The 20,021-nt window shown below is 45.5% G+C and overlaps 1 protein-coding gene across 1 annotated transcript in view; it reads left to right on the top strand.

The window, feature by feature from the left end:
* Dipk1a (divergent protein kinase domain 1A) overlaps nucleotides 1-20,021 on the top strand; it is a 76,113-nt gene that overhangs the window by 38,579 nt on the left and 17,513 nt on the right. Inside the window, exon 2 of the mRNA XM_060381102.1 lies at nucleotides 17,784-17,918. Within this exon, the coding sequence (XP_060237085.1) occupies nucleotides 17,784-17,918 (135 nt within the window). The remainder of the gene's footprint in view (nucleotides 1-17,783; nucleotides 17,919-20,021) is intronic.

Genomic DNA, 20,021 nt, shown 5'->3' with positions numbered 1-20,021 from the left:
ATCAGCCATGTAGACTTTCCATGTGGTCGTTCCTGGAGCCTTTGAGCATCAAATAATTTTACACTTAGATAAACACAAATTTAAGAGAAATATGTTTTAATCAACCTCCCGAGAAGGAAGACTCATTTTCTGTTTGTATACTTTATAAACCGTGCTTTTGGTTTTGGGTTGTTTGCTTGTTTTTTCCCCTCCCCCAAGACAAGGTTTCTCTATGTAGACCTGAGTATCCTAGAACTCACTCTGTAGACCAGGTTGGCCTAGAACTCGCAGAGATCTGCCTGCCTCTTCTCTTCAGTACTGAAATTAAAGGTGTGCACAAGCATTGCCCATCAACTGTGCATCTTTTACAGTGAGCGTTTGGAATTTTTGTAATTAAAAGGTAGACATAGATCTATTTGGAAAAAAAAAAATACAGTTCAGTAGTAAGACCTTGGTGCTATTTAAGTCTATTATGTTAACCCACCTGTATGCCTGCACACCACCCCTACTGAACAAAACTTGCAAAACAATGTTGAAAACGTGTTTGGAGAGCAAGAGTCATGATGTTTGGGCATCATGCATTGTAAGCTGCTGTTACAACACAACCTGAGAAGATAATTGGAAAGAGTGAAACTAAGAGTCTGTGTGCAGCCTTGTATACATACACAGCAGAGGGGGAAGAGAGAAAACAAAGTTAAGAAAGAGAAAGGGCTAGGCAAATAATGATCATTTGGCTGGGTGTAGTGTCATTGCTTCACTGGAAAACATTGTTAAAAACTAGACCAACAGTGTTTGCAATGCAGAAAGAACGCATACTTATTACAGCTGTCTGTAAAGTAAATTGCGTCAGGATGACTGGAAAAGCAAGTGGATAATGGAAACTGCTCTTGTAGCATAATGGGATTATACACACATCTTAAAATGTAAGTGGAAAAACCTGTAGTTTCAGACTTTTGGTTAATTCAGATTTTTGTTGTCTTGGGAGATCTGAGTAAATAGAAGACTCTGGAACCTGAGCCCGTTCTGTTTTCTTCATGGGCCTGAGTAATTTTGCCCCAAGAATGAAGGAAACCTCCACTTTCTTACAGCATTAAAGCAGACATGCTGGGGACATATGACACTAGAATGGCCTCCTGGGGTATTGCAACTCCATTCCCAGAGTCCATTAAGACAAACTACCTGTTCATCTCCACTCCAGCCCTGACAATCACTAATGCATTTTGTGTCTCCATGGATTTGCCTATTTTAGACATTTCATATGAATGGAAATCATATGTAGCCTTTTGAATCTGATTTCTTTCACATGTATAAAGCTGTCAAGGTTCACCCATGTGCTATGCACTGGGACTCGTGGCCTCTTGTAGCCCAGGCTGACCTTGAACTATGTAACTGAGATGACCAAACTTTTCATCCTTTCACCCGTGCTTTTTGATTGCTGGTGTTAAAAGCATGTGCTTCCGTGCTCAGTTTCTGTGGCTCTGGGACTTGAATCCAGGGCCTCTGTGTTCTGGGCAAACATTGTGCTGAAGCTCTATCCCCAGCCCTTCATTTTTTGTTTTACCATCAAATAATAGCACATTATTCAGGACAGCACACTCTATGTATCCACTCGCCAGCTGATAGGTATTTGGATTTTTTCCATTCTTTTACTACTGTAATTAATGCTGCTGTGAGCACTTGGAACATGTCCAAATTCTTGTGTGGACATTTGTTTTCAGTTCTCTTGGCTGTATACGTAGAAATGGAATTGCTGGGTCATATGCTAAGTTTTTCTTTAACTTTTTGAGGAACTGCCAAATTGCTTTCCAAAGCAGCTGCTCTAGTCCCCGTCCCTGCCAGCAGTGTGCAAGGTCTAATACAGTCTCTCCCCCCCTCCCCCGCCAACAGTGTGCAAGGTCTAATACAGTCCCCGTCCCTGCCAGTGGTGTGCAAGGTCTAATACAGTTCCCCCCCCACTGCCAGCAGTGTGCAAGGTCTAATACGGTCCCCATCCCTGCCAGCGGTGTGTGTATAGGAGTCTGGTATCTTTTGGCATCATTTCCAGCTCTCAGTGCAGGACTTGCTTTGTGGTAGACATGGAGTAGCTACCAAAGTTCTTACTGATGTCCTCACATCAGGAAAAGGTGAAGTAAGTAAAATGAAGGGTGATGTTTTCTAAAACCTCCAGTAGATCACTGAAACCTCAGATAGTATCAAAGCTCTGTGGACATGGCTACAGTTTGGGTACAGCTTGGCCTCTAAGTTTCAAGTGCTGGAAACTTGGTCCCCCACTGTACCAGCATGGAGGCAGGAAAATGGCAATACTGATGTGTTCTTTATTTTCTCTGTCTTTCAGGATTGGAAGAATGATTTAGATCAGAGAAAATAGGTAGAGAGGAGCAAACCTCAAGGCTCTGCCAGAGTAGGGGCAGTGAGGCCTGGTGAGGCCTCTGGTATGTACTGTACTCTACCATTTATAGCCTCTTACACTGTTGCTCCTTGTGTGGGCTGTGAAGCCTAGAGGGATTTTAAAGATTATTGGACTCACATACAGTATGCTGTGGAGCAGAGCACCCCGTTTTTATACAGTGTGTGCAAGAGAGGCTGATAATAGGAAGAATTAACTGGGTATTTCTTCTACATTCTATTTAATGACTCAGAATCCATCTTTGTAGTATTCTAAAAGCAGAAATGTCCCCCAAATGTCCCCCATTTTTATATGGATAAAAATGACCAGTTTTTCTCCTTTTCTTCATATCATGGTCTAAAGAAAGTGTTCTTTCAGTAGCACAGAGCTACTGATAGGTAGAGATAGAGATGGCTCATCAGAGATTCATTAAGGCAATCGGTGTCTTGACTCACCTTTAATTCTCTCATATAACATCTCATGAGTTTAGAAATGAAGTGTGTAAGTTACAGTATTATAGTGAGTCTGTATTAATTTTTCCTTAGTAAAAAAGCCAACATGTGAGCTGGAGAGATTGCTCAGTGGTTAAGAGCATTGGCTGCTCTTTCAGAGGTCCTAAAGCCCCATTCCCAGCAACCACCTGGTGGTTCACAACCATCTATAATGTACTCTGACGCCCTCTTCTGGTATGCAGGTGTATGTGCAGATAAAGTACTCATATACATAAAATAATTTTAAAGCCAACATGTTTTGTCATGAATGTAATGGACAGAAAAAGCAGCTAAGCTAACTCTGTGGTCTCCTGGATGTACATGACACTGTGGCTGCTAACGAGCTGCTCAGCTTAGCTGTCGCCGAAAAACAACAAAAAGACAGTGCACGCTTCAGATGATTAAACCTGGCCTTTTGCTGTTTATGAACAAAACTTGAGTACACGTTGGGCTGTAAAGACTGCATGCTCCAGCCCTGAACATTCATCAGGCCTTCGAGAGGAGTGTGGGGTGGGCGTGAAGGTTCAAGCAAGTGGAGCCCTTTTTTAGGTACCTGATATGTTGTAATGCTTTAAAATTATTTGTAGGCACTAGAGAGATGGCCTAGTGGTTCAGAGCACTTGCTGCTTTAGCAGAGGACGGGGTTTGATTCCTGTAGCACCCACACAGTGGTGCGCAGTGATGTGTGACCGCAGACCCAGGAGATCTGACTCCTTCTGGCACACGCATGCGCGAAGACACTCATGCATATAACGTTAAAACAACAAAACCCGAGGCAGCGTAAGAACTTTCTCTGAGAGAATCCTTTTACCTCTCTACTGAGACATAGATTTTTAAATTTTTCACTAATGTAATTTTATTATGCTTATTGTGAGTTATTAATCATAATTTCAAAAAACAAACTACCACCCATGACCCCACTACCTACTACAAGTGCCTTCAGTGCCAGACAGGCTCATGTACACTGGCTTCCCAGTTGCTCAGGAGGCCGGGGTGGGAGGGAAGGCTCGAGGTCTTTCGCGCTTGTCTCAGAAGAGTTCTGAGGGACAGGAGAGATGACTCGGCCATCCTACCCTTGGTTGCTCTGCCAGAGGACCCACCTCTGTTTCTAGCACTAGCCATCACTAGTCCCAGGGCATCTGATGCCCTCTGGTGGTCTCCACAGGCCTCAGGTACACACATGGTGCAAACACATACACGCAGGCAAAAAAGACATTTAAAATGCATAAAACATTTAAAAGTTGACAAGATCTCTCTGTGTAGCCCTGGGTGTCCAGGAACTCACTGTGTAGATCAGGCTGGCTGTGAACTCAGGGACTCACCTGCCTCTGCCTTCCCGAGTGCTGGGATTGGAGGCGTGTGCCACGATGAAAGGCAGAATTTAAAAGATTTGAGTTTAAGTTCATGTGTGTTTACTAAGTGCAGGGGTCAGCAGCCTCCTCAGACTCCCCTCCCAAGTCCACAGTGCTTCCTCATTTAACTGTGCAAGTGGATTCAGGAATGTACGAACTGCTGAGGATGTGGAAAGATTGGGCCACTCACACATTGCTGCTGGGTGTGTAAGTGTGAAACCCTTGTGCAGAATAGTTGGGTAATTACTTTAAAAATGGAAATGTCACATGACCTAGCAGTCATACTCCTGCTAGGGAGGAATATTTATTTATTTATTTATTTATTCCAGGGAAATTAAAACTTGTTTTGAGCCAGGCATGGTGGTGCACTCCTGTAATCCCAGCACTCAAGGAGGCAAAGCAGGCGGATCTCTGTGAGTTTGAGAACAGCCTGGTCTACAAAGCTAGTCTAGGACAGCCAGGGCTACACAGAGAAACTGTCTTAGGAAAAAACTACAAACAAACAAACAAAAACTTGTTTTGACACAGAAGTCCATAGAAAGGTTGATAGCAGGCCTGTGTGTTACCTCAGTGTTTCGGCAGGAAAGCGTAGCCAAGCTCCGGTGCAAATAGATGTGGCATAGTGCTTAACAGTAACGGGAAACTCTCCGTGCACGTGTCTCTGTCTTAGTTAGGGTTAACAGTGCGAGGAGACACCACGGCTGTGGCAGCTCTTCTGAAGGAAAGCTTTTAACTGGGGCTGGCCTCCAGGTTCATAGGGTTAGCCATTCTCACTGTTGTGGGAAGTGGCAGTCTCAGGCACTGTATGAACCAGCCGCATGGATCATACCACGTGACAGTCTTCAAAATGATGAAAACCGAGTGACGCTGCCAGAGAGTGGGAGGGGCCCAGACGGAACTGCTCATGACGCAACTCTGTTGAGTTTCCACTAGGGTAGTGCATTCACAGATCATAACTGTATAGAAATGAGTATATACCATCCACACATACATTATGTGTGTACGTAAAACAGGAAGTCTGGGGCTGGCAAGATGGCTCAGTGGGCAAAAGTGCTTGCCCCTAAGCCTGATGGTCTGAGTTCACTCCCTGGAACCCACATGGTAGAAATGTGTCTCATGCATACAGATAAATAAAATAGGTAAAAGCTGGGCGTGGTGGCACATGCCTTTGATCCCAGCACTCAGGAGTCAGAGGCAGTTCGGGTCTCTAACTCTGAGTTTAAGGCCTAATCTACATAGGGCTTTCCACCATAGGGCTACACGGTGAGACCCTGTGTGCAAAACCAAATATAATAGAAAGAAATTAAAGCGGAGACTGTGAATAAAAATCACTGGATTGTCTCAATATTGTTCTGGTGTTAATTAGGACTTTGCAGAATGTTATCACTGGGAGAAACTGGGTTAAAGGGAGTTTGTTGTAGTTTTCAGCACTTACATATGATCCTATAATTATGTACAAATAATAAAATCCAAGTTTTAATTATTCAAATCTACAGCTGGGCGGTGGTAGTGCATGCCTTTAATTCCAGCAGAGACAGGGGATCTCTGAGTTCAAGGCCAGCCTGGTCTACAGAGCAAGTTCCAGGACAGACGGGGCTACACAGAAAAACCCTGTGTCAAAAAATTATTCAGGTTGTAAAAAACATTTATTTGTGTAGGATGTATGGGGAGAGGTGCCGTAAAAGGTGACCTGTGAGAGCTGGTTCTTTCCTTCCACCACATGGGGCCTCAGGCTTGATGGCGATCCCCTTTGCACACTGAGCCACCACACACACACACACACACACACACACACACACACACACACACGGAGTCTGGTGTGTGCGGCGCTTGTGTTCTGGGTTGTCCTCAGCAGTGGTTTGCTGCTCATGGCTCTATGTCACTAAATGACATCTTGGAAAGGAAGGGCTGGGGTTAGTTTACTCTTGGTAGACATTCGCTCACAGGTCTTTATGAGTCATTTGACTTTATTTTCTCCTTGGTGTGGTAGCTTCTACGATGAGCGTGTCTGGCTAGGATGGCTCAGCAGATAGACTCTTGCCACACAAGTCTAAAGATCTGAGTGTGAGCCCTGGCACCTTGACCTCCACAGTTGTCTGCACTACACACACACACACACACACACACGCACGCACGCACACACACACACACACGCACACACACACACACACACACACACACACACGGACACGTAAGCAAATAAAATAAATATTATTCCCAGGCCTCATCCTGAAGATTTGGATTCTGTAGACCTTAGGGTGAGTCCATGAAACTCTTAAAGACTTTATTAGCTGACTGACTCAACACATTAGTTTTCTTCAAATACACCAGCAGTCATGAGTGACGGGCTGTGAGTTTGTGCTGAGCATTTAAGATACTGTCAGTCCTTTTGTGACATGGAGGAATTACTTAGGTGAGAATCTTAAAGTCAACTTACTGATAAAATGCTCCCATCATAAGTGTTGAAAAGCGTGTTTGACCAAACTCCCCATGCACTTGCCCTGAGGACCTGGGATAGAGTGGGCTTGGCTTTGCACTCCCTGTTGAAGAGCCCGGCCCACTTATTAACTATTCTGTGGAATGACCCCTCACAGCTTCCTTGTTTGCCAGGAGGCACACACTCCTGCTTAGTGGCCTGCGCTCTGTAAGGAGGACTCTGCCAAGGCTGGGCGCAGAAGCTCTTCTGTAACCTCTGAAGACAGCACACTCACTCCATTCCGTACTTTTGGGAAATGAAGTTTAGTAGGCTAAAACAGTTTCTTGTTCTTCTTAATAATTATTATCACACCCTGCTCTATTACTGCCTCCTCCTCCTCCATCACTATCTCCTCCTCCATCACTACCTCCTCCTCTTCCATCACTATCTCCTCCTACATCACTACCTCCTCCTCCTCCATCACTATCTCCTCCTCCATCACTACCTCCTCCTCCATCACTATCTCCTCCTCTATCACTACCTCCTCCTCCATCACTACCTCCTCCTCTATCACTATCTCCTCCTCCATCACTACCTCCTCCTCCATCACTATATCCTCCTCCATTACTATCTCCTCCTCCTCCATCACTGTCTCCTTCTCCGCCATCACTGTCTCCTCCACTTCCATCACTACCTCCTCCTCCATCACTGTCTCCTCCACTTCCATCACCATTACCACCACCTTCTCCACTTCATGCTCTTTATTTCTGTCTTTTTTTCCCTGTAGCCTTGTATTTTCTTCTGGATTTTTGTTTGTTTGGTTTTTGTTGTTATTGTTTGTTTTTTAGACAGGGTCTCTCTGTTGTTCAGTCTGGCTCATAGTCACTTAACTATTCCCGGTCACTTGTTTCTTGTCTTTCAACCCTTCCTTTCCCTTCCCTTTCTTATTGCCAGACTCTGGTGTAATACCTTCCTAACTGGCCTTTCTTAATGCTAAGAGATAGACATTTTTTTTTTTTTTTTTTTAGTATTTGGAATTTAGATGTGTTTAAATCTAATAGTATTCCAGTGATTGGTATATTTTCATATTTCATACTGAGGTATAATTTTCATACAGTGAGCTATTTTAGTTTTCAGTTGTATACTGTGACAAATGCATTCATAGTATAACCCACACCCGATTATATTGATATTATATTATATTGATATTCCCATCTTCTTAGAAATTTCTTATGTGACCCCTGTAAAGCAACCACTCAGGTGAAAGGTTTGGAATAATGCTTAAATTACTAGCACCTCAGAATAGAACACAGAGTAGTATTTTAAAGCTTACAAATAGGGACAGAGTGCTAGGGGATGGCTCGTTCAGGTAGTGCTTCCAGGAGATACAGGGAACCATATGAAATAAAGTAGTGCAGAGATGTGGTGCTGGGCATGTAGCTGCTGGCGGAGTACTTGCTTAACAAGCAGGGCACCCCAAATTCAATCCCAAGCATTCCACGAATGGCTTGGTAGTGCACACCTCTAACCCCGGCATTAGGGGCAGAATCAGGAGGGTTAGCAGTTCAAGGTCATCCTTGAAGCCCAGGAGAGGATACTTCAGCTTTTTGCTGTGTCTCTCCCTGCCTTGACACAAGCTCTAGCACTAAGTGTGAAGCTACTAGTCTCCACCCTCAGCACTGGATCACACACACATAGCTGTGTCCAGCTGTTATGAAATTTGGCAGTTTGAACACAGGCCCCACTACACCATCTGGCCAGCCCCTTGGTTAATTAAAAATCCTTTGCTGTCTTTTGCCTGCGAGACACATGCTGCATACTTAAGAAATTTGTAGCAATTCAGATTTAATTTATGCTATCCATTTTCTTAACTAATTGTAGGTAATTCTATCAGTGTATTTTCATGAGGGATTCTGGGTAGTTTTTCAGCATTCCCTTTAGGGCAAAGTAAAGCCTATTATTTTTCCTAAGCTTGTGTGTTAAGTTATGATAAGTAATTACCAGTGTGGAAGGGACCACAACTCTCAAAATCTCTCCCTGGCCAAGAAAGGTGGCACACACCTGTAATCCCAGCTTTCTAGGACACAGAAACAGGCAGATCTCTGTGAGTTCAAGACCAGCCTGGTCTACAAAGTGAGTCCAGCCAAGGCTACCCAGAGAAACGCTGTCTTGTTCTTTATAAGTTTACTCTGAAGTAAACATTGCTGTAATCAAAACAGCTGTCATTTTTCTTTAAGAACTTTCTGTAGGTTTTATTTGTTTGTAGCTTTCTTTAGAATTTGAGAACTGAGAAGGCAATTTTGGATTAATACCTGTCTCAGAAATTCCAAAATCAGAGAGGACCATCTGTTTGCCTGGTTTGAGACATTTTCCAAGTATGATTTTCTTCATTGTTTCATATGGTCTCACTGTATAGCTCTGGCTGCCCTGGAACTCTGTGTTGTCCAGGCTGGCCTCCAGCCCACAGAGAGCCCCCTGCCTCTCCTTCCCAAGTGGTGTGACTTAAAGGTGTGTGCTCCTGTGCCTTACTAAAAACATTTTATCCTTATAACCTGATTTCTTTCCTTTTTCCTTTTTCCTTTCCTTTCCTTTCCTTTCCTTTTTCCTTTTGCCTTTCCTTTCCTTTCCCTGGGATTAAAGGTATGAGCCACCACACCCAACTTACAAACTGATTTTTAAAAAATATTTGTTTGTTTTTTTAATTTTGTGTGTGTGTGTGTCCATATGTCCAGAGAGATCAGCAAAGGGCATTGGGGGATCCCCTGGAACTGGGGCTGTAGACAGTTATGAGCTGCTGTGTGGGTGCTGGGAAGAGCCTGGGTCCTCTGGAAGCACTGCCAGTGCTCTTAACTGCTGAGCATCCTTCCAGCCCCCAAAAATGATTTTTTTTTTTCAATTAGGGACTTTATTTTCTAGACCTGTTGGTTTACATACAACATGACTTAACCCCAGCAAGACTCCATGTTCAAGTGTCTTATTGCCACCACTCTGCCAGAGGAAAAAAACAAACAAACATTGGTGTATAGGATACAAACTGATTTTAAAGGGTTATTTTTATTTAATTATTTGTATGTCTCTGTGGGTAGTGGCCCACTGATGTCAGAAGTGTCGGAATCCCTGGAGCTAGAGTTTTAGGCATTTGTAAGCTGTCTGACATGTTTGCTGGGAACCAAACTCAGATCCTCTGCAAGAGTACTATATGCTGAGCCATCTTTTTAGCCCTACAAACTGAATTTTAGGTCTATTTTAAAAACTACTGGCACTATGAACATATGAACATTTTTCTACAAACGTCAAAATAGATTAATGTGGGTGATATTCCCTCCAAGAACCTGGAAGAGACTGCATGTGGACAAGGCTATAGTCCTAGTCCAGGGGTCCCTATGACCTAACGGCCCAGCTTAGAGCCCTCTGTGTTTTCATTATTTTAGGTCAGCCATGAAGAAGTCAGCCTTGGTTGCTCATAAGATATGTGATGTTGGCCTAGACATCCTCCTCTAAGGGCACTTTAAAGGCTCTGTCTGTTCCCGTCTGTCAGCGCTTTTCTAGATACAGCCCTGGCATGCTCTACATTGCAGAAGTCCTGAGGAGGTCATTTGTAAGGTCTGTTTAATGTCCACCTAGCCTCAGTGTCCCGGTACGTTTGTCAAGCCTCATGCTACAAATTCAGAGAACGTGTTTTAAAATATGCCACTGTCAAAGAAATTAAACTGTAGCTGCCGGTGGAACTGGATTCTGGGGAGGGTAAAATAAGTACATTAAAAAAAAAAAACAAAAAACAGTGAGTGTTAATTTTTACAAGCTTTTGGGGAAACATTGTAACGTTATTTAAACCTCTTAAAACTGCAAAGCTTTTGACCTAGAAATGTCACTTACTGAAATCCTCTCTGAAAAAAAATAATCAAACACTCAGGGAAAGATGCATGTATTTAATACCGTAGATGGTGGAGGAGAGCAGGCCCAGGTCTTGAAGCCAGGTTGCTTTGATTTAAATTCACGTTCTCTTACTTAGAACGAGGATGCCTTTGCTTAATCCTGAGTGTGCTTCTTGGCGTCTCTCTCTGACAAATGAGGGACAGTCCCCATCTTGTAGCGTTCTCGTGAGACAGTATGGAGGACCCTCCTGTCCAGTCCCCACAGCGGTGTGCGCGGCGCCGTCCCCTAAGCTCAGCTGCACCCAGAGAGCACACCCATCACGGCGCCGCAGACCTCCTCTTTCGGGCTTGCCTCTGGGACACGGACGTGCTCATATGGACTGTCCTTTAGGGTCAGTAACGAGCCGGTGTGGTTCTCCTGGGCAGCCCCTGCTGAGCTGTCTCTGCAGCACAGCCGCCAACAACCACTGGGAAAAGCACTCACAAGAGAACCATCGTCGGTGAGGCAGAGGAGAGACTGGCTCTTCCAGACAGTTGGAGGTTAGCAGATTCTTTCCGTATGATTCAGATGATTTTAAACATTGGCTTTGATGGCTATATGGTCTCTGCAGCCACTGAACCCTGCCTACAGAACAGAGGCTGCTGTTGACACTTCAATGATTGGAGTGCTGGCTGTAATGTAAATACAATCATATTTACAAAAGCAGGTGGCGCCGAGGCGGCGTAAGCCCGTTTCCTAGCCATTGACTAACTTACTCTAATGGCTCATGAAGTTTAAGGGGATTAAAATTTAAGTTTATCTTTACCTTAACTTCAACATATCTAAAGTGCTTATCACTTCCAGATGTGGACCATCCCTAGCAATTATTGGTTGGCATTAACAGTATTGTTTTTGTTACTACAGCAAATATTGGAAACAATAAATGTCCAACAATACACAGTGTCAAATATATTATGGCGCACCCATAATATAAAATGCTAGGCTCTCACATATACCATTTAAAAATAGCTAAGGGAGGGGCTGGCTCAGTGACTAAGCCTATTGGCTGTGCAACCATGAGGACCTGTGTTCACATTGGTAGACCGCATGTAAAAAGCTGAGCGCGCTTGCACTCACCTGGAAACCCGGCCCACAGTGGGGCAACAGAGGGCTTGATGGCTGCTGGCGTAGCTCCGGGTTTAGTGAGAAACCCTCTTTCAAGGGAACAAGGCGGAGACAGACACTCATTGTCTTCCTCTGACCTCTGCAAAGGCAGACACACAGGCACAACCCACGCACGTATGCACGTGCACCTGTGCACACACAGACACAGCGTGGAGCCTGTGGACCGTGCCACCGGGACTCGGGCGTGGAGCTAGAGTGAGGTGGAGCGTGTCTAAAGCCCAGAACTCTCTTCTTGAGCGCCCTCCCTGTTCTCAGCCTGCATGCCCTGGCGCCAGTTCTCAAGGTGACCGCGTAGCCTAGTCCCCTGGAATTCCTCTCCATGCAAATGCCAGCCCCAACCAATAATATGCGTCCAGCCTGCGATCCTCCCACTCCCCAAGGTTCAAATTCGGCCTTACCCACCCGGGACCGTCTGAGAGCTGCCGCCTGGACACTTGCAGAGCTGCTGGGGAGAAGGCCTCCTCTGTTTGCAGGCGTTCACCCCTGGACCCCGACCCTCGGACCCGTCTGCCAGGCTTTGTTTCTTACTGAGGCGCTGGGGACGCTCCATGCCTGAATGCTGAAGGGAGGAGGCGGGCTGCCATCGCCCAGAAGAGCTGTAACACTGAAAACTTGGGGAGCGGTGGGCTGTGACCCTGAGAACATGGGAGAAGACCTCTTCCCTCGGCATTACTCTCTGCACTGGACCTTGCCAACCCCAGGCTCTGCCTGGGCCTTTCCAGCCTGGTGTGACATGCCCAAGGGAAGACGGGAACAAGGAAACACACACACACACACACACTCACTAAGAATTCAATAACCTAAGGAAGGTTTGAATTAAGTAAAAAGATAGCTTCCATCGTGACGTGAGTCCGCCTCTTAGAAAATAATGCGTTCTGTATGTGCACATGCATGGGAAGAACTGGTAACGATCGTTTTTGTAATTTTTATTTTCCTTTATTCATCTCTGTGCTGGGCAGGTGCTGACATCTATTCTGAAATACTGCAGCGAAAGCTGTCTGAGAGGCCCGGCAATGTGACGCAGGTGCGTGACGGAGCTCGTGCAAAGTCTGGGCTCTGGTCTCAGTGCAACCAAGGGGAAACACTGCTGAGGACTCTCCTAGTTCTGGTGCAGTTATCAACATTCCTCATGCAGAAATTGCTCAGCAAGTTACAGCCATCCTCAGGGGTGGCTGAGAGAGTAAACTAGATGGACGCCCTCCAGCTGTCCTGTCAGTGGCACTAAGGCAGAACGCGTGGACAGGAGAGGACAGTCTCTCCCGCCTCTGGCTGCCTGAGCACCTAGACTGCAAGCTGGCTTCTCTTAGGAAGTAGAGATGTGCTGCCGTGTTTAGTACCCTGGGTCCATAAGTCACATGGGAACAGGTTCCCGGCAGAATCTCCCAAACTCTTTCTTCAGTCTCACTGACAACCAAGTGAAGTTTCGTCTGTGGCGGGGTTGCGCGTTGTACCTGTGTGCATGTAGAGGGAGCCTTGGTGGGCGTCCCTCCTGAGCAGTTCACCTGGGTTTCTGAGACGGCTGTTCACTGGGGCCTGGTCCTCACTAACTGGGCTAGCCTGCTGAGTCCCGGCACCCTTCAGTGCCTGCCTACCCAGGGCTACTATCACAGCCGCGCCTTTCCTCTCACTGCTGCATCCTGCCGCTCCATCCTCCTCTGAGGGCCACCTGGCCTGCATATAACTGACCCTTGGTCAGCCACTCCTCCTGGCACTCAGCCTGTACTTCTGTCCATTTTTTTCTTAGCTGCTCTTGGATAACCAAAAGGATGCTGCAGGCATGGTGTAGCTTCCACCTGGGCATTTTGTTTTGTTTTTGGTTTTTTGAGACAGGTTTTCTCTGTGTAGTCCTGGCTGTCCTGGACTCACTTTGTAGACCAGGCTAGCCTTGAACTCCCAAAGATCTGCCTGCCTCTGCCTCCCAAGTGCTAGGACTAAAGGCATGTGCCATCACACCTGGGCATTTTAGAACACTTATTTCAGAAAAATCAACTATCATGTAAGAATTCCTTTAGTCTCAGGACTCGGGAGGCAAAAGCAGGCAGATCTCTTGAGTTTGAGGCCAGCCAGGTCTACATAGCAGTTTTAGGACTGCTAGGGCTACACAGAGAAAACAAAACAAAACCAACAAAAAAATCCTCAGTTTTGTTTCAAGATAAATTATCACAGTGATATCGGCAATATTAAAGGAAACAAAGTTGCTAATTCTCTTGTTTGGTTGTTGTTGTTTTGTTTGTTCTGAGACCAGGGTTTCTCTGTGTAGCCCTGGCTGTCCTGGACTCACTTTGTAGATCAGGCTGGCCTCAAACTCACAGAGCCCTGCCTACTCTGCCTCCAGAGTGCTGGGATCACAGGCGTGCCCCATGCCCAGCTCCCCCTTTTGTGGGTGTTCTGCTCACACATGTCTGTACACCGCCTTCGAAGGTCAGAAGAGGGTGTCAAATCCCTCGACACCTGATTCACAGGTGGTGACTGCCCACCGCTGGGACTCGAACCTGCGTCATCTGGAGAACAGCCAGTTCTCTTCACCTCATGTCGTCTCTTTAGCACCTTGCCTTTGTTTTTGAGACAGGACTTCATGTCGCCCAGGCTGGCCCCAGACCTGCTCCATGGCGGAGTTTTACTGTGACTTCTGGTCCTTCTGCCTCTACCTCTCCAGTGCTGGGATTACAGACATGTACACATGCCTGGCCTATGCTGTGCTGGGAACGGCCCCAGGGCTTTGAACCCAGGGCACTGCTGTTCTTTACTGTGGAACTGACTGAGGAGGTTTGTTTATTATGTGTGTATTTTCCATCACCACCACTTTTCTTTATTTAAATTAGAAAATGGGTGATGATTCTTACTAATCGGTCTGTCATTTTCAGACAGATGTCACATATCTTTTAAATTAGTCATAATTGGTGCATTAGAGGCTAATTGTGAATGACGTACAAATTTGACATCTTGGGCTGGGTGGTGCTTGGGACAGGGAATACAGTGGACATTGCCCATGAGAGTCCAGCACTAAAGCACAGCCTGAGACTGCAGTGTCTCTGATGTTACCAAGTGCCTTACTAGAGGCCGTACTCACGCAGCTGAGGATCACCGTCCTGTGTGCTACCGAACACCGTGATCCTGCTTTACAGCAGCACAATTTGAAGTAAAGCACTGCTCTATTAGGAGCTAAGCACAAATCAACACAGTAAAAATCCTGCTAGGTAGTAATTTTAAATTGTTGAGCATAAACAAAAATTTGGACCACATTTTTTAATCAAAGGCTAGATTGTAGGTAATTGTTATAAAAACAGATCACTAGAAACATTTAGCAAATGCCACATGGGGAAAATAAACCTAGTTAGAGATGTAATTTATAGCTGTTTCTTTCTTCAGGTGTCATTTTAAAATGTAAGGCTGAGGCCAGGTGTGGCGGTGCACGCCTTTAATCCCAGCATGTGGGAGGCAGAGGCAGGTGTATCTCTGTGATTTTTGAGGCCAGCCTGGTTTGCAGAGTGAGTCCAGGAAAGGCAGGGCTGTTACATAAAGAAACCCTGTCTCAAAAAAAAAGTGAGAGAGTAAGGCTGCAGCTCTCAGGTATTAGGGAAGTAGAAAGGCCGTTACACTGTTTTTTTTTGTTGTTGTTTTTTTTTTTTTTATACTGAAGTCAGCAGTTTTCTGTAGCATGCTGGATAAAAATGTGTTTTGCTTCTTTGGTCATGATGTCTACAACAGGTGATGCCCAGCACCCTGCTGGGACATCATTAATCTGCCTTCCTCTACAACATTTGGCCTTCAGTGTGGGGTTAGCATTCCTGCAACACCTCAGCTCCCAGGCGTTCTTCAGCTTGAACATAGGCCAAGGGAAGTGGGAGAATGCAGCTCATGGAGAGAAGAGCAAAATACTCTTACCCCAGAACCATCCTTTCACATCACCCAGTGTTCTGGCATTCTTCAAATTATCAGTTGTCTCATAAGTATTTTGTCATGCTCTGTGAGGCTTAGGGGTTTGCTCAGTGGCAGAGTGCTTGTTTAGGAAGCGCGGTCCCTGGGTCTAGTCCCCAGCACTGAAAAAAATTGGAACTGAGGAGGGGGCAGAGGGAGAGACAGAGGAAGAGCTTGTAGGCGGGAAGGGTTAGTAGCACAGGCACCTGCAGCCAAACGGGGGACCTGAAGTCAACCCTTGAAATCCACATGGTGGCTGTAGACCGTCAGTCTCCACTGGTTGTCCTTCGATCACCACACATGTTCTGTGGTACTTGAGTACACACACACTTAGTGGGGGAAATACAGAAAGAAAACAAAACCTTTGGTAGTCCCACAAATACCAATTTCTCTTTTGTTTTGTTTTGTTTTGTTTTGTTTTGTTTTGAGACAGTCTCACTATGTAGCCCTGACTGGTCTAGACCTCTCTATGAAGGCTAGGCTAGCCTTGAACTCAGAAATCAGACTGCCTCTGCCTCCTAGGTACTAGGACTAAATTGTTTTTCATCACTACTGGCTTTCAAATGTCATCTTCTGAATATTTTTATATTAAAATGATGTCACTCCCTCTTCTCTTCCCTCTCTCCAGCTGTTCCCATGTAACCCTCCTCAAATGCATGGCCTCTTTGTCTCAAGTTGTCTACACACACACAAATAGAACCTGCTCAGTCTGTACAGCGCCACATTTGTGTGTGGTTTGTCCTGGGGAGACTGTTTCTCCCTCCCAGCATTCCTTGGTTGCCTGTAGTTCTTCTCTAGGCTCTGAGTGCCCTCCCGTGCTACCATGTCTGCTGGAGTCCCCATTGTCCAGGTCTTGGTTCTTTGGTTTGGTTTTTTGTTGTTTGTCTTACAGTTTTTTAAGATTTGAGTCAGAACACTAAAAAGATTCCTATGCTGTGACCATTTGCTGTAGTTCTTAAATATTTTTCAGTCTATGGGTTTCTCCTTCTCTCACTTTGCCCCTTGTGATTTCATTGTTAAAGAAATGGTATCTTTGTGTTGCAGTTTCCACAGCCTGGAGTTTGCTCAAACTGTCACTTGCTTCAAGGTTGCCAGTTCTACCGTCTGTCTCCACCATTTCTGGTGAACTGGTAGTTGGCTTTTCCCTCTGACCCCATTGTCTTCTGCTGGTGTAGCTCAACTCTTTAGTCTCCGTTGCCTTTCTTCACATGTTCATGTGCTCACAGTATTCTACTGTTTTCCAAGGGTGAGAAACTGGCTCAGGAATAAAAGCAAAACTAGCTTTTCCTTGTGTGTGTGCATCTTTGCGTTATTTTGCTCAGTTCTCTTTGTAGACCTCTGTTCTGCTGTTAGCTGCCAGGCTGTGTTGACTGACCACCTCGTTGGGTATTAAATGGCTTCCCCTTTGCTGTTGGAGAGCACGGACCCTGCCAGGCGGTGTCAGAGCAGTGGATGCAAAACGATGCAGAGAGCTTCCCGAGTGTGGCTTTGCCAGTTGACATGCAGGGAATGATTCTCGCATTTCTTCCTTACCGTTTCCTCTTTTGTTGCTGTTTTGTTTGGTTTTCTTCTTTTCAGACAGGATCTTGTATAGCCTTGGCTCCTGTAACCAAGGATGACCCTGAGCTTCTCCTGCCTCCACCTCCCGTGTGCTGGAATTACAGGCGTGCACCACCACACCTGGCTCAGCCATTCCCAGCCACCCAGCACTTCTCTGTCCTGGAACTCAGGGTCAGGCTTAGAACTTGCTCTGTAGTCCAGGCTGGCCACAAACTCATAGAGATCCACTGTCTCTGCCTCCCAAGTGCTGGGATTAAAGGAGTGTGCCGCCACTGTCTGGCTAAAATATTTTGGTGCTAAGTTTATTCATAAAGACCTTTAACATTCTTCTATGAAACAGTGTTTGGTCAGCTTCTCCCAAGTGGAAAGTGTCCTGTCTGATCGTGGAGGGGTGGGTGGTGGTATTGGAAGGGGTGTACATGCATCCTACAAGCTGTTTCCTTTCCTTGGCAAGACCACAGAGCTTACTCTTCTAAGACCCATGTAGTCTAGGCTCCTTGAAAATGCGCCTTGTCCCAGAATTGGCATATAAACGTTTGGATTATACATTGTGCTTCTCCAAGCAAGGAGCGCTCCTGTTCCAGGGTAGTGCTTGAGGCTTACTATTGAGTGAGTGACTGTCACGTGTCCTTCCCTTGCAGGCCCGTTTCTCATACATGCGGGTGAAGTATCTGTTCTTCTCCTGGCTGGTGGTGTTTGTTGGAAGCTGGATCATATACGTGCAGTATTCAACCTATACAGAGCTCTGCAGAGGGAAGGACTGTAAGAAAGTCATAGTAAGTACATCAACGTTTTAGTTATTCTTGAAGAACCGTCTGTACCAGACTAGTTACTACGTAAGGACGGATTAGTAAATGTCTCCAGCCTAAAGGCAGTCTGACGTTACCGTTCTGCTGAACTTCCTAACTTTTTAACAAATTCAGTTCTCAGGAATCTAAGTACAGGTAAGGCAGTGTGGAAGCACTCTCACTAAAAAACAGATTTTTTCAAATGTAATTGAAATGTGGTTTACTATATATCAGATTTTTAACATGCTTAAGTATGTTATGTATAGACTTTCTAGAATACATATTTTCAATAAATGGAGTTGTATCAAACACCAAATTTTCTCTGAAGGGTATATATTTATCACTTATTTTCTTTACTGGTGATCCAAAATATTTTACAAAAATTATCTTTTCAGTTCCAGATCAATAGCCATATTTGGTTGTAGAACTCTTATTTTAAAGATGAGGTTTTAACTAAGTTAACTCTTTATTTTCGTCTAATACCTTCAATATGTATCAAACGCTTATTTCAGAACTTTATTTTGTTTTGTTTTGTTTTGTTTTGTTTTTATGGGGCTCTGGTGCAAACCGTGACCTTAGGTAGCCAAGCAGGTAGTTACTGTCAAACTATCCCATCTCTGTGCAATTTTTGTTTTGGTTTGTGCAACAGGGTTTTTGTTGCAGCCCTGACTGTCCTAAAACGTACTCTAGGCTGGCCTCAGACTCAGAGATCTGCCTCTGCCTTCTGAGTGCTGGGATTACAGGCATGTGCCACTGTGCCTGGCTTCTATGTGTATGTGTGCGTGTGGCTCGTGCAAGCCTTTGGATAGCAGAGGACAATGCGTAGTTCTCTCTTCTCCATGTTTCTGTCTCTGCTGATGCTCTTTGCTCTGCCGTCTGTGTGAGCTTCTGGCTAATTCTTTCGTCTCTTCCCAGCTCCCCTTAGGAGTGCAAGGTAACAGATGTGTGAGCTGCTACAGCTAGCATTTTACATGGTTCTGGGAGTGACCTCAGGTCCTCAGAGCCGTTTGTCGAGGGCTCTCACCCACTGAGCTATCTCACTGGCACCATCATGTAATTATATCTTTAATAACACTGACTTATGACTGCTGGGCGCGATGGAGACTGAGGCAGGACTGGGATACATGGTGAGAAACTACCTCAAAAGAAGAGGAGGGGGAGGAGGAAGAAGCGGAGGAGGAGGAAGAAGGAAGAAGAGGAGGAGGCAGAAGAAGACGAGAAGGCAAAGGAGGAGGGTTGAGTCTTAGGCTCTCAATCGTTATGTCACTAACGGTTCTGTTATTGCTGGATGCCACTTAACCCCAGCCAGTTGTCTGCGGCTGTGTATACAGCAGGGGTGTCTTCTCATTCAGAGTCTATACCTGAGCAGAGATGAAGATAAGATCACAGTAAATTAAGTCTTGTCAGGCTGGGAGATGGCTGAGTGGGTCAGGTTTTTGAGCTTGGATCCCTGCCACCAGCAGTGCGTGCCCACAGTGTAAAAGCTACAGCAGCGCGTGCCCACCGTGTAAAGGCTACAGGAGCACGTGGAGCCAGAGACAAGAGGACTCAGGTGCGCGGTGGCAGCCAGTCTAGCCAGCTCACGAGCTCAGGTAAAGAAGGGAATCTAGAGAAAGACATCGGACATCAGCCGACGGACGGTCTGTGCAGGCGTACCCACGCATGCACACCCACATGTGCACACCCACACACCCGGACACATACATACGCACAACATGCACACACAGATACATACATTCTTTGAGTCAAGTATTCCTTGGTTAAGAATATTTGGAAAAAGAGATTTAGTAACAAAATAAACAACTGTCCTTACTGAAGGATTTCCCAGGGTCTCTAATGTCGTCGTGTATGTTCACATCCCTGTGAGAAAATAACTCCACTTGGGTAGAAGAAAAATGCATTCCGCCAACCCCATTCCAGGAAAGCCTGCTCGCATCGTGTGGTGTGAGAGATTCTGCTCCACAGACAGAGCCAAAGGTAAATGTTCAGGGTTCTGTCTTGTATTTCCATCTTACTAAACAAGAGACATTTGTTGGTATGTTTTCTGTGATTGTGAAATATCACTGAGTGACCTCATTAGTTTTTACTGTA

This window comes from Meriones unguiculatus, chromosome 3, assembly GCF_030254825.1.
Source record: "Meriones unguiculatus strain TT.TT164.6M chromosome 3, Bangor_MerUng_6.1, whole genome shotgun sequence".
Taxonomy (NCBI): domain Eukaryota; kingdom Metazoa; phylum Chordata; class Mammalia; order Rodentia; family Muridae; genus Meriones; species Meriones unguiculatus.
The sequence above is the reverse complement of the archived record's forward strand: the minus strand, read 5'-3'. Positions and strand labels throughout refer to the sequence as shown.